This window comes from Gigantopelta aegis, chromosome 9, assembly GCF_016097555.1.
Source record: "Gigantopelta aegis isolate Gae_Host chromosome 9, Gae_host_genome, whole genome shotgun sequence".
Classification (NCBI taxonomy): domain Eukaryota; kingdom Metazoa; phylum Mollusca; class Gastropoda; order Neomphalida; family Peltospiridae; genus Gigantopelta; species Gigantopelta aegis.
In genome coordinates, this window is record NC_054707.1 from 15,730,495 (window position 1) to 15,745,884 (window position 15,390).

Below are 15,390 nucleotides of genomic sequence, written 5' to 3' on the forward strand. Positions count from 1 at the left end.
CTTGCATGTATGTATGTATGTATGTATGTATGTATGTATGTATGTATGTATAACTCAAAAACATAAGATTACAGTTCGTTTTCATAATATTTTCGTAAAAACGTAGGCTACCTAAACCAAAACATACTCAACCTAAACGTACCTAAGCCAAAATGTATGTTAATAAATAACTGGGTTATTATTATTATTTTTTTTTTTTTTTTTTAATTTGTCAGTCTTTACGATGTCTCAGTATTATGATTTTGTAATTATAAGCTGGTATAACATGTAAATTCGAAGCTATATTTCCAGAAAACTAATTACTTATTATTATATTAGCAAGTTAGTCATCGCATGAGATGTTTCTGTCGTAAATTCGAACCCCTTCGGCAGACTCATTCTGTGATTGGGGTTTACCCATCTCAACTGGTGCCCCACAACTGATATATCAAAAGCCGTGGTATGTGCTATCCTGTCTGTGGGGAAGTCCATGTGAATAAAAGATCCCTTGCTACTAAATGAAAACATGTAGTGGATGTCATCTAAGACTATGTCAGAATTACCAAATTATGTTTGACATCCAATCGCCGATGGTTAATAAATCACTGCATGTGGATTTTTACCATTCAGCAGACTACCACGTCCATTTGTATCCAATTAATTTAACATATTTAAATAACATAACATATTCTAATAATATTATAAAGGGAGCCAAAATACACAGATATGACATAATGCGTTTCGACTAAAAATGGGTACGTTTCGGTCGGTTACGTATCGATTTGGGTACGTTTTAACTTGTATGGATCCGTCAGTTCATCTCATTGCTTCTCGCGTTATTTAGAAATTGTGTGCAATGGCGGCGGTGTGGGAGTTTGTTCGTGCCAAATTTTGGAGCAAGTGGTTTTGGCTACCCGAAGCTTACACTTGGGATGATTTTAAAAATGTAGACAATGGAATATATCACCCGCAAGTCTCGGACTTATTGGTTCCCATTCCGTTAGCAATATTGCTGTGTGTGATAAGAATTATATTTGAAAGGTGAGCGTTGATCGAATCGTTGAGTCGGAATGGGCGACAGCTTTTTGTCCCCAGGGGCAGGGCCGGTGCACCTGAATCCCCTCTTTACATTTATTTATTTTAGTTTATTTTGTGCTTTATAAATTTGGTGTTGTTAATTATATTTGTGTTAAACAACTACATTTAACCGGTAGTGCGCCCAATGACTGAATGAGTCATTTCTTTCCAGGCAGATGAACTAGCCAAATGAAAACAAAAGTGCAGAAACCTGTGGTAATTGCAAGTGGAATTGGAGGGTTAAATTGATTTAATTGTCAATTAAATTGATTTAATAATGTAGACTCAGGGACTCAATAAATTATGAGTAACTACAGGGCTTCTAGATTATGGTAGCCCCACCCCCATGGCTAGTGATACTCAATGTTGATCTAGTAAATAACTACTATTTCCATGTGCGACGGCTAGTAAATTTGTTTTGTCAAATGTTGCAGTTAAGTCTTTTTGTAAATATATGAATATTCTGACCCCCACTCCCAATGTTAGTGTTGTTAAGCTATATTATATCTCTTTAGGTGACATATATGCAATTTTTACTATTATTTAGTAAACTTGTATTAATTTAGAGTAGAGTAGGGCTAGTGGATTTTTTAAATCTCTGATCCCATGGCAAGAGGATTTTATAAAAATTCTAGAAGCCCGGGAGTAGGAACCACCTCTGCCACCAGTACTGGCAGTAGCCTAAATACTCTGCTGTTCGAGAGCTAGACAGACATTTTGACGGACATAAAAAGTGTGGTTAAGAAAAGTATTGACTTTATGTGCACCCTGCAATAATTATGACAGTTATGATAGCTCTTTCAGCCAAAGATAACTGTATAGCGAAAACACAGAATTGCTGCCTACCACTGGGTAGACAAAGCTTACCACTCTAATAAAACAATAACCCTATACTTAAATACAAAAGTTAATTGATCATTTTCAAGTTCACTGATAACAAATATTTGACATGTTAATCACTAATACACACACTAAAGGAAAAAACCTGTCGGCACCTATTATATTTAACCTGAACATTATTGAAAGGGTAATTAATGTGCTGTAGTGGTGTTGTAAAACAAACTAACTTTATTGAAAAGGGGGTGCTAGTTCATCTTACCCCTACGAAATGACACATGTCTCATGACCTGCATTACATGTATTAATCCAAACTCAAAATGAAGGAAGAAGGAAATGTTTTATTTAACGATGCACTCAACACATTTTAATTATGGATTTATGGCGTGGGACCTGTGGTTAAGGACCACACACAGATATAGAGAGAGGAAACCTGCTGTCGCCACTTCATGGGCTACTCTTTTCGATTAGCAGCAAGGGATCTTTTATATACACCATCCCACAGACAGGATAACACATACCACGGCCTTTGATATACCAGTCATGGTGCGCTGGCTGAAGCGAGAAATAGCCCAATGGGCTCACTGACAGGGATCGATCCCAAACCGACCGTGCATCAAGCAAACACTTTACCACTGGACTATGTCCCGCCCCAAACTCAAAATGAAAGGACAGAACTAGGGAAATGCAATCTGATACGATGGAAGGTATATTAATATGCAGTTATACTTCACATTTCCAATTGATGATTTAGGTTTGTTAGATGTGTTGCAAATATATATTTTTTATTTTCATATTTCCTACCTCCATTCTCAACTGTAACTGTTATTTTTTTATTTTTTTTAAATAATAAAATTTGTGAGAGTTTTATATTGTATTAATTAGCATTAATTTTTTTAAAGCCAAACAAGAAAATAAAAATCAACAGCTTGATCACATTGTTCACAATGGATTAAAGGTAAATGGAGTAGAGTAGAAGGGCTGTCAAAGTGAAAGATTTTCAGATTGTTAACAGTTTTGGTTAAAAGGGTCAAAAGGAAAGTTAAAATTTCATATAAAATATGTTATTAAGTTTTAAACTCATATCAACTGAAATAACATTTTTAAACAAAGAAATCCAGTATGAATAAAATGTTTCTTTACAAATTACCATTATTTAAATTATATACAGATTAAATCTCCTTTTTAATACAGGGGTGAAGATAAAATGCTAGAACAGCCAAGGTATGCCGCTTGACTTGCATTGTCTCAGAAGTAAAATATAATACAGTACAAAGACTGAAAGAGACTAAGGCAGAATTGCGCATGCTTTAGCAGGGGTGCAGAAATGGAAAATATTTAACTAGCCCGCCGGACTAGAACCAACTAAAATTTACTAGCCTACCAGAATTTCTACTAGTCCACCAGTCTATAGAACAATACATTATTAACAATATTATAATATGCAGTGTTTTCACTTCAAATGAAATGTATAGATATATTGATAAAACATTATTAACAACACTTGGTAAGTGATCAAAATCACGTGTCAAACAAAATCAAAGAGACAGATAGACTGTCAGGTTGATAGTTGCATTTTTTAAATCGTCCATAAATTTTTTTACTCGCATTTGGCGAGTGGGCAAGTACTTTTTGCATCCCTGCTTTAGTAAACAAGTCTGGGAGTGGCAGTTCTTTGTGGTGATGCAAGAGGAATGGAAAAGAAAGAAAGAAATGTTTTTATTTAACGACGCACTCAACACATTTTATTTACGGTTATATGGCGTCAGACATATGGTTAAGGACCACACCGATTTTGAGAGGAAACCCATTGTCGCCACTACATGGGCTACTCTTTCTGATTAGCAGCAAGGGATCTTTTATTTGCGCTTCCCACAGGCAGGATAGCACAAACCATGGCCTTTGTTGATCCAGTTATGGATCACTGGTAGGTGCAAATTGTTTACATCTACCCATTGAGCCTTGCGGAGCACTCACTCAGGGTTTGGAGTCGGTATCTGGATTAAAAATCCCATGCCTCGACTGGGATCCAAACCCAGTACCTACCAGCCTGTAGACCGATGGCCTAACCACGACGTCACCGAGGCCGGTCGCAAGAGGAATAGAATAAACTTTGACAATGCAAGAGGGATGAAATTTCCAGTAAATGATTTCCTCTGGAGTGGCTGTCCTCCTATAGAAGAGGCACTAGATAGAGATTCATGGAATCGTCCACTATTTTGCAAACGACTCATTTGACTCTGCATTGTGCAGAGATGTGACCCTGATCATGTATTAATTACGGTTTTGTCGTTCAGATTACCTTGGATGTTCCATCAGTTGCCTTAATACATACAGAAAAGATTTAATCTATGCAGTTTGATGGTAATTTGTAAATAATTTTCTTTTTAATTTACACTGAACTCCCCACCCACCCCTAAATGTTATTTGAGATTGTATGGCTTTAAAACTTAATAAATTACTATGTTTTTATATGAATTTTATTTTTATACATAATGGTTGTATATTGACTGTTTTATTTGAAAAAAGAATTTTTGTAAGCCAAGACGTGACATTTGTTTATTGATATTTCATTACTGTTATGTCAAATTAAAAAATTAGGTATCAGGACATCATAACGTTTTATATACTGCATATGAAAACACTACTTTCCCTTCTTTTATATCATAATTAGTATATTAAATTATTTTTCAAAATATATAATGTCACATCCTGGCTGATTTGACATATAAAAATTAGTTTTATTTAAAACTATTTTTCAGAAACAAAAATCTTTTTAATTCTCCTTCTTCTCAATGTTCCAAGTATATATATAAAAGGTATAATAATGACTGGTTGTATTAAATGATTAAACTAACGACCTCAAACTTTGAGCCTGGACGTGACATTCAAGATGGCAGGTTAAATTGAGTAAAGATTAAAAATGTATTAAATCTCTCTATATAGAGAAATTGGCAAAACTGACTAGATAATGCACCTGAAAGAAATTACCGGCCTCGGTGGCGTCGTGGCAGGCCATCGGTCTACAGGCTGGTAGGTACTGGGTTCGGATCCCAGTCGAGGCATGGGATTTTTAATCCAGATACCGACTCCAAACCCTGAGTGAGTGCTCCGCAAGGCTCAATGGGTAGGTGTAAACCACTTGCACCAACCAGTGATCCATAACTGGTTCAACAAAGGCCATGGTTTGTGCTATCCTGCCTGTGGGAAGTGCAAATAAAAGATCCCTTGCTGCCAATCAGAAGAGTAGCCCATGTAGTGGCGACAGCGGGTTTCCTCTCAAAAATCTGTGTGGTCCTGAACCATATGTCTGACGCCATATAACCGTAAATAAAATGTGTTGAGTGTGTCGTTAAATAAAACACTTCTTTCTTTCTTTTCTGAAAGAAATTACTTTTATTTTCAGTATTTTTGCCCTCACCCTGAAGAATTGGAAACTGAGAAAATGGATGTTCGGGGGAACATATTTGAATATTTAACATGGATTTATGTAGATACTTCTATCCTATGTTTTGACCAAACAGTGAATTATTGATAATCCACCAATTATAAAATTTATACCAAATGTTCAATTTTGTGAATCCAAACTGTTGTACACATACAATAAATAGTGTGTCAAAGAATTGTTCAAATACAATGTGCTGCTAAAATCTTAAGTTTATTCCTTGGCAGATACAGGTATCCAAACATATTTTGGAATATATAAACCAACATTTCTCCAGTGAAGGATGTAATTGATAAAGATACATGTTGAAGATAAAACTTTGGTTGGGGGACTTCAAATCAATAGTGTTGTTGAGATTTTTGCTATTGTCAACCATCAACAGTTTATATTAATATACTAGTACATTGTTAACACTATCTTTACTGCCTGGGGTTCATATTTTGAATTCCAATTAAATCAAATGATCATAAAAATACCAACAAAAGGCAAAATATAATATATTAATTCTAAAATATAATTTTATATATGAGCCGTCACATGCGAAAACCTACAACTTAGCATGACGTCAGAAACCGAATAAACGCGGCTCAATGTTTGACATCACATGTAAACGCGGAAGTAAAAGTTGACATGCTGTTTGCATTGTTTGTTTTGAAGAATTTAGAAGATGACATCTTCTTTACATGAAGGTCAGTTTGAAGTAAACATATATCTGTATGTACAATAGTGTTTGGTTACAATTTTGTATTTTGTACCTGAGAACATCGGTTGAGATTGTTAGCGATACCATCAGTACTTTGATACACATTTACAAGCGTAGGGAGAAGTCCTATATATCGATATGGCATGCAAGTATGATTATGCATAACATAAAGTTCAACACCTTTTCCAGAAGTTAAATACAATATTCATAAGTTAGACCAAACATCAAATTAGGATCGTATCGGGTTGCATGGGTCTACCACTCGGTTAGGCCTACCTGTTCTGTGGACTACAATCAGCACCACTATTTTTACTCCTATTTCTATTTATAATCTAAATACTGAAAACTAAATCATTTCCTACAAAAAAATATATATATCTGTAACAATACTCCATTTTTAGTTGTTATTAAATTTACTGTCGTCTGCACACACATTGTGGTACGGTAACAGAAACGTTTCATTTATATACCTTTATTATACGTCATGATGTCATTGCATAAGCTGGCCTAGAGATTAACATGCGGAGGCATAGTAGATCAATTCTCGAAAGGTTGTTTCTCCCTCAACCAATTATTATTATTATTATTATTGCTGTGTGTGTATGTTTGTGCGTGCGTGTGTGTGATAATTATTAAATTATTATAATATCTGTTCACTATACTCACTTCACATCATTTGTATAGAAGGATTTGGTTTTCTTTCCTTACAGATGTATATTTTAATTTTACAAGAGCCTGAAGTAGGCCTACTCTTTGAGACACATTTTGGAATTCAAAATAGAAGACCAAGACTAAGAACAATGGAAACGGAAGAAACAGTATCTGTATTAGATGATGAGCGGGACGTAGTCCAGTGGTAAAGCGCCCACCTGATGCGCGGTAGGTCTGGGATCGATCCCCGTCGGTGGAGCCATTGGGCTATTTCTCGTCCCATCCAATGCACAACGACTGGCATATCAAAGGCCGTGGTATGTGCTATCCTGTCTGTGGGATGATGCATATAAAACATCCGTTGCTACTATTAGAAAATGTAGCGGGTTTCCTCTGTAATATTACCAAATGTTTGACATCCAATAGCCGATGATTAATAAATCAATGTTCTCTAACTTTAACTGTATTGGATGAATATGATAAATACAGTCCAGTAGATGTTGACAATAATATTGAACATAGAATCAAACACTTATCTGATGATAACACCGGTGAGCAGAATTAGCACAAGTTACAGAAAGGATGCAGTGGATTGTCTTTTAGAAAATAATCTGAAAATCAAATTTATGACAAGATTTTGAAGTTGAGGGAAATGAAAAAAGAGCAGAAGGAAATGTAGGCCTACATAATATTCTCGCTGGGTAAAAATTAAAAGAGGGAGGAAGCCCCCCTCCACCCACCCCCCTAAAAAAGAAACCAGAAGAGAAAAAGGAAAAAAAGGGGTGGGAAACATGGTTCACGTATAGGCTAGCACGGAGTACATGGGCTACGTGTAGGCCTATCGTTGGGTATTGGTTGACTTTGCGAAAAGACATACCCCTTGTTTTAATATTATTTTAATAAAGATTTTAAGATATCTAAAAAAATAAAGGTGATCCCCTAAATTGGGATATCATGTTTGTGTTCTTTTTATTTCTTCATCAAATGAATCGATGGCACTGATATCGCTAGTTTAGTTTTTGTAAAGGCAGTGTATATATAATTTGGCATCCAAGAAAAATACTTTTAATGATGACACTACCACTTCCGTTATTTTTATAAGGGGTGATACCCCCAAAATGAAAAGTTTCTACTATTTTATAAAGAATTGCCGAATAAACAATGACTAGTTAAAAATTATCAGTTATGACCAACTACATCTGCAATTGAGAACAAAATATCAGATGAAAGTTAGCGAACTCAAAAACTGATTGACCAAGGCTGTTAAAATAGTGTTAAATTACGTTACAGTAACTATCGTATGCTTGTTTTGTTTGATGTCGGGTGTGCCGACTGATCGATTTTTTTTTCAGTGTGAAAAAAAGTGTCCAATATGAAATAGCGGAGCTGGGTGCGGGAAAATATAGTAGGATGTGGGAAAATAAAGGTGGTGGCAAAACACGAAAGCGGGGCGTCAAAATGCAATAGCGGGCTGGCTGCCCCGCTTAAATGGAGCAGCAAGAACACTTGTCACAACAGAAACAAAACTAAATATAAAGCCATTCGACCCTTTGTCCGCCTCAAGTACCAAGTTACAACATGCCCCCTACCAACCGAAGAATGAAACGATATCGTTCGACAGTACGACATCAACAAAATGTGAAATTACTCCATAGTGGATACAGGAATCTAAATAAATGTGGTGGGGTGCAGTATGTAACTAAAAATTGAAAAACATTGGTGTGAAATGTTGGAGTTCGCTAAATTTCATATTTCTCACTAATTAGTATTAGCCTACATTCATGTAGGCCTATGGGATCTGTAGATTAATTTTTTTTAATTAAATCGGAATATATCGCTTTAATTTTTTTTTTTAAATCGGGATATATAACTTAAAATACTGGGTAAAAATAAAATGAACAAAGTACCGATTCCAAATCAATTGATTTCATTGAAATTGGGCGGGAAGTAACCTAGAATAAGGTAATAACATTGAAATTTCATTTTGACGCCGTCTACTTTGATTTTGAAAATGTGATGTCATCAATGCTGTATTTTTACAAAGTTATAATTAAGATAGAGCCCAAATACCTGAGATTTAGTTTTGTAAGGTTATTACCTGTTATTTACCAAAAAATAAGTTGTAGGTTTTCCCATGTGATGGTTTATATGGTAAATTGCAGACAAGAATTCTACAGAATTAAATGTCTTGCCTACCATAAATTTATTCAGTGTCATTGATCATTGATAGTGCATCTGTAGCTATCCATCTGAATGCATGTTACACTTTTTTTTTAAACATTAAAAAAAATTAAACTTAAAAACATAAATTACAATTTTAAAATAATAAAGTTGAAAAACTAATTTTGAGGTGAACATTAATAAATAGAACTATAAATGAAGCTTTACTGATGCAGAACATGTAATTTATGAGAAATGTACCTACATTTGTATACTAAAAAGCAAAAGTTATTGTGACACACAAAAGACAAAGATAATTGATGGTAGGTTTTTACTGCTGTGTATGAAATGTCCGAAGGTACGGAAACGAGCAATAGTCCATGAAAATGGCGCACCTGCCATATGCAAATGACCCACATCATTAGAGGGGGGTCCAGAGTGAAGTTCACAGTCAGTAGCGAGTGTGTCCACCTTGAGCATTGATACAGGTCTGGCACTGTTGTCTCATTGAGGACACTAAATGCTGGAGAAAGTTCCTGGGAATGCCATTCCTGAGGAAGGATCAGCCGGAGTTCCTGCAGTGTGTCTTGGCGAGAGGTTGTCACGGGTGGTCAGCCGCTACAGGGACGGTCCCTGACCTGGTTGTTTTGTTGATACCGTTGCCATAAGTGCCATATGGTGTTTCTGTGGACGTTGGTCCCAGATTCAAGCATCCCTATGACTCGCCATCTGTCATTTTCACTGAGGCGTGGCATGATGAAATTGCATCAAACAGTTCACTAATGGTGTTTTTCTTACTTCTGAAGGCTGCACAGAGTGGCAATGATTTGCAACTGAATGTCTGGCATTTTATGGTGAACACTGGACAGGATTTCTCCCGAATATTCCATGTTTCTTGCACAAAGCATGCAATCGCTGCAACAACTGCTTGGTTGCATTTCTTCGAGCTGTTTCATGCACATTTTCTCTGGTTTACATCCATAAATCTATTCATAAATTTATTACTCCAAACAATCCATGTCACAATAACTTTTGCCTTTTAGTATACAATCAGTATTGAGCTAAATGCAAAAGTTGATGCCTCAGCCAACGAAAAAAGTAATTCCTATTTTTCATCTTTTTAGTTTGTACATGTATTGTAAAGGTAAGACAAAAATCACCAGACTTAGCAACATCAGGATAAACAATCTTGTTGACAACTGGTATGGTTACTGGTTATAAAAGTATATCACATGAATATTATATGAGAACCTTTTTTTGCACAACGACAGTTCAATTAATTAGGATTTTATGCACTTATTTTGATAATAAAAACACTTTAAACAAGTAAATATCATTAGTTTAATAAAGTAACAATGATGTAAACCACTTTACATACTATTCTGAGTATTACTATATAACATTATATCTTATTCACAGATAATACTTTTTAAAGTTCTATTTATTCTGTTTAAAAAAAAAAAATCTGTAATGAATTGTACTAAAATAACATTTATTACAAATTAAAATTTTTAAACTACATGACATAATTTTTTATATTTGCCAAATTGTGATAATGTCACCTTTTGTAAAGGCAAAGTCATGGGTTTGTAAACACCATATCATTCAATAATGTATGCTACACCAATGCAGAATCATTTCTAAGTGAGTTTTATGAGTATACGAGTGCCTGCTGGGGTAATACATTTGTGTTGAGTAACAAATTGATTTGAAAATGCTATAATCATATAGTATTTTTCAAGTGTCAAAAATGAGTGTCGAAATTATATATATAAAAAAATAGTTCACCTCTGGATCTCTCAATTTTAAAAGGTAGTAGTTTACTGCGAAACGTGATGATTCTCATGAATTTAAACTTGTGTAACCATCACACGAACAGAACCACCTTTTTTTGAAGTATTGTGCCAATAATTCAATTTTATTAGTATCATTATTTTCTCTAGGTATGTGGCTCGTCCATTTGGAAGATACTGTGGTCTGAAAGATTCAGTTCCCAAGTGCAGACCATGTCCAGTTTTGGAAGAAATTTATAAGAAAAGGAAATTTCCCAATTATTCTGAAATAGAGGTACGCAATCATATGAAAATAGCTGTCTATATTTTTATACTTTCTTGATACTGGAAAGAAAAAGATTCCTATTTTTAGATGGAACACCATACATGCAGGGGTCACGTTAGGATGCATCCATGTGTCCCTGAACATATGGAAAGCAGACTTGGACGCCTGCTCATCACCACAAGTGATAATAAAACCGTCCCAGTTTATTTCCAAACGCATGTTTATTCTATTATTTCATTATCACCACGTCCTAAGTGATCTGGACGCATGGAATCAGTTAGCTAAGTCAAACTACCGTCACTCATAATCCTGCCTTGATCTCCGCTATCGTTCCCACAATAAACCTATTGTAAAAAATTAGTAAAAATCACTTTCTTCTCCTGATCATCTGGTGGAATTGTGGGAATGGCTAGATGAGTCTATTTTTTAAAAGGTATACAGGACGCTTCGGTTGATTACGGTATATTCTCTCAGGCAGAAATGCCATCGGAAATCCTTGTGTGGCCAATGTACGTCACAATCAATGGGGTTTCCGCAAGCAGAACACTGGCTGCGTTACTAACAGTCAACGTGTACCTTACTATAGTGGAATGATAAAATGTCACAATAATTAATAATTGTGGCCACTATATCAGCAAACTACATCAATATATCACTATGTGTCTGAACATTGATATAGTTTAGGTATTGTGTGGATTTTTTAAATTAGTTATTTAAACCATTAACATGACTATCAAAATTAAAGTCTACAAAGTGACATCATTATGGCGTAGATTGGCCACACTGATGTTGGGCAATCGGAAATCCTCGTAACTTCTGTCGAAACAGAACCGAGTGTAGCTATACAGTTTATTAACTTGTTTGAATATTCCTACAAATGGAGAGATTTTTCTTTACAAACAAAACAATCTAAATTAGATATGCATCACTAACTGTTTATTTTGATAACAAATAGCTAAACTATAACAACATAATATCAATACAATAACCAAGAGAGTAATGGGCATCGCACCCCTATTTGGAAATTGGACTTCCCCAACATCAGACCTAGAAAAATCATTGCCACCAAAGTTGTTTGCGAGCTACTCTCGATTCACTAATATCAAAACCTATATTAGCTCGGCCGTTCAAAATTGCGCCAAATTCCCTCAATCAAAATTGCGCACCCTTTTCTCTTTGGCATTTAACTGCTCCATTCAAATTCCATCGCACCACCACCACCCCAACCCGCCTGCTACCGATATGATCGGGCTGCTGGTGCTCCCTTGCACCTGCCAATGCAGGCGGTCCCTCCTCTCCCCTCCCCCCACCTTTCCTGTCATGGACAGAGAAGCCAGCCAAGACCGGCTCTTGCGCCCACGACAGGCGTGCGCTACAACAGCTTGTTCTGAATGTGCATGTAAAACCCTATGACATGACATGACAAGTTGTTTGCTTTGAACAATCCCAAATGCAATTTTTAAGATCATTAAAAAAATAAATAATGAAGTCGTACAAGACGTGGATATAAAAGTTGTTAATTTTTCTAATTTGGAATGGTACCAGGACTAATGGTTATATATTTTCTTTTTTATTGAGAGAGAAAACACCAAAAATTTGCTTCTGGTCAAACTATAGTAATAATGCACCTGTGTGCCAGTCATATATCCATTTCCATGAAAAAGAATTACCACGCTCCCGGGTCATTACTCAGACATTTTGAGTATTGACTTCCATGCAGATGTGAAGGGACCTGGAGCGAGTAGAGTAATTCACATTAATTCTTTGTTCAATAAACCACTAGTATTTTACTGGAGTCCAGTAAGTGTTACTTTTATTCTTTTTTCCTGCCAACTGGTACATGATGGAATCAATTATGTTGACTGCACAACTGTTAAAATACACTTGGTGTTGACTGATGGGATGGGAACTCTATTTACGTGCCCATATCCACAGAGGTTCAGGCACGCCCACCTCAGATTTAGTCTCTGACTTCGCCAGTGACCAATTCCGGGGCAGGAGGGAGGTGTTGACTGAAGCTATGGCAACATGTTCTTAAGCTGTTATTTCTGAGCAAAATATGGACTCATGGATTTTGAGAATGGACTCATGGCAATGAGCCAATTCAGGAGCAAATGAGTCCACTGGGAAAAATGGACTCCTGGTAAAAATATCCTTAATGCTACCCCAGACATGTGAATAAATTTACAATGCTTAAAAACCAGCTTTTAATAAAAATGGACTTTGTACATGGGACTTTTGTGTTTTGGGATTAAACAAATGTAGGTGTAACATGAAATTTATTGAAAGTAAATTGGTATTTGTCAGGGTATAAAGTATAATAACACACTATTGGCAATCAATTATCGTCGTCTTCTTTTCATTCGCCTTGCTGCTAAATCGAAAAGAGTAGGCCTTCCTCAATATCTGTGTGGTCCTTAACCATATGTCCGACGCCATATAACCGTAAATAAAATGTGTTGAGTGTGTCGTTAAATAAAACATTTCCTTCCTCCCTTCCTCGTCTCCTGGCTTCACGAGATGGGCGGGAAGGACCACTGAGCTGAGGATGAACTCCCTCAATGAGGAGCCCGGCACTGCACCTGCCTGGTGAGTCATCACAGGGCGAGCACCGATCACGTATCTGTCCAAAAGTGTAGTCATATCAGCTGCATATACATGGTATTGTGGTCTATTAGAGTGTGCCTTGCGGCCCAATATCTCATCTCAAGGTTTCTGTTAGGGTTACCTCACCCTTAGTCCATATGAGTCCAGTCTCTACCCATCGACCAATCCAGCTTGGATATCCCTAACAGGAGCCGAAACTCCTTCTGGCATAGCTCCCTGGGTCATTAAGACATACAAGCCCCTTCACCACGTCAAGAAATGGACCATGAAGGGACAATCAAGAGTTATGGTTCTATGGTTATATCTTATTATATTTTTTCTCTCTATACATCATTTTCACTAATTGTTTTTTATTACTTTCCTCCACATTTTGATAAATATTCATTCATTGTGGTCTAGTATTTTTCTACTAGTCCAACGAGAGGGGAATATAGGTTTCATCTCGGTCTTTTTGTCCATATGTCTGTCTGTCTCTCTGTCTGTCCGTCCATCCACTTGTCTTTCTCTCTGTCAGTCCATCCATCCATCCACTTGTCTGTCTGTCAGTCCATCCGTCTGTCCATCCATCCACTTCTTTGTCTGTCTGTCCCACATTTAGTATTCCAGACCTTTTTTCACAACACCTCAGGATATTGAGCTGACATTTTGTGTAAAACTTTATCATGTACTGTTACAAATCAAGTTTGACTTTCATGGTGATTTAGCCATTTTCCACAGAGTTATGGCCCTTGAACTTAGGACATGTATACAAAAAATGTCTAGGTCAGGGGACATGTATATCTTTAGCAGTACTCTCAGAATAGTTGTTACATTTTACCTGTGTAATGTTCTCATATTCAGGGAGTGTCGAAGCAAACCGATCTCAGCGTACGACAGATTGAGCGATGGTTTCGTCTGCGCCGCATTCAAAACAGACCACCTGTGTTATCAAAGTTTGGAGAAGCAAGGTACTGGCAGTTGTCTTTTGTTATTTTACATTTAAATTAATTCTACTAGCTCTGGCATTCGCCAAATTCTCCACTAGCAAATTTCAAAAACAATTGGCAAATTTTAATTTAATTTTGCGAATTAATTTCATGAAATAATTGATATTTTGTTACAAAATAACTGGATTTTTGAAGTTTAATAGATAATTTTGCAAAATTTTCTGATCACGCAGAGCCAGCTCTGCATATATATATATATATATATACACAGACGCACATGCACACGCACACATACATACAGACAGACACACACATACAGACACACACATAGGCACATATACACTTTTACACACACACACACACACACACACACACTTACACACACGTCTAATTTATAGACATGCATGTAACTCGGTCCTGTTGTGTTTAGTTAATGTAAATTGTGCTCCTGAAAACCTTGTGATAAAACCACTCGGATCAATATATTAATGATTATGGGTCCCCCGATTGCTTCAGATATCACGTGGGGTAGATTTATCTACTACTGGTCATGACTCATGGCAATCACTGCTGATGTTTGGTCAACCATTGCACTGTTTGGCAATACTGCACAAATAATACTTTTACCAGGAATAGGTTGCGGTTTCCTTTGAAGAATAACTGATTTACTTCCATTGTTAGTTTTCCTGTCAATGGGCCCATTGGACTATTTCTCGTTCCAGCCAGTGCTTCTTAACTGGTGTAATGTACTATCCTGTCTGTGGGATAGTGCATATAAAAGATCCTTTGCTGCTAATAGAAAAGAGTAGCCCATGAAGAGGTGACAGTGGGTTTCCTCTCTCAATATCTGTGTGGTTCCTAACCATATGTCTGACGCCATATAACCGTAAATAAAATGTGTTGAGTGTGTCGTTAAATAAAACATTTCCTTCTTCCATTGTTAGTTT

At 36.3% G+C, this 15,390-nt stretch overlaps 1 protein-coding gene across 1 annotated transcript in view; it reads left to right on the top strand.

Annotated features, from left to right (window-relative positions):
• Positions 1–780: 780 nt before the first annotated feature.
• Positions 781–15,390, top strand: part of LOC121380788 (ceramide synthase 5-like) — a 45,036-nt gene continuing 30,426 nt past the window's right edge. The window contains exons 1-3 of the mRNA XM_041509758.1: positions 781–1,020; positions 10,796–10,919; positions 14,358–14,464. Coding sequence (XP_041365692.1) covers positions 836–1,020; positions 10,796–10,919; positions 14,358–14,464 — 416 coding nt within the window. The 5' untranslated portion in view covers positions 781–835. The remainder of the gene's footprint in view (positions 1,021–10,795; positions 10,920–14,357; positions 14,465–15,390) is intronic.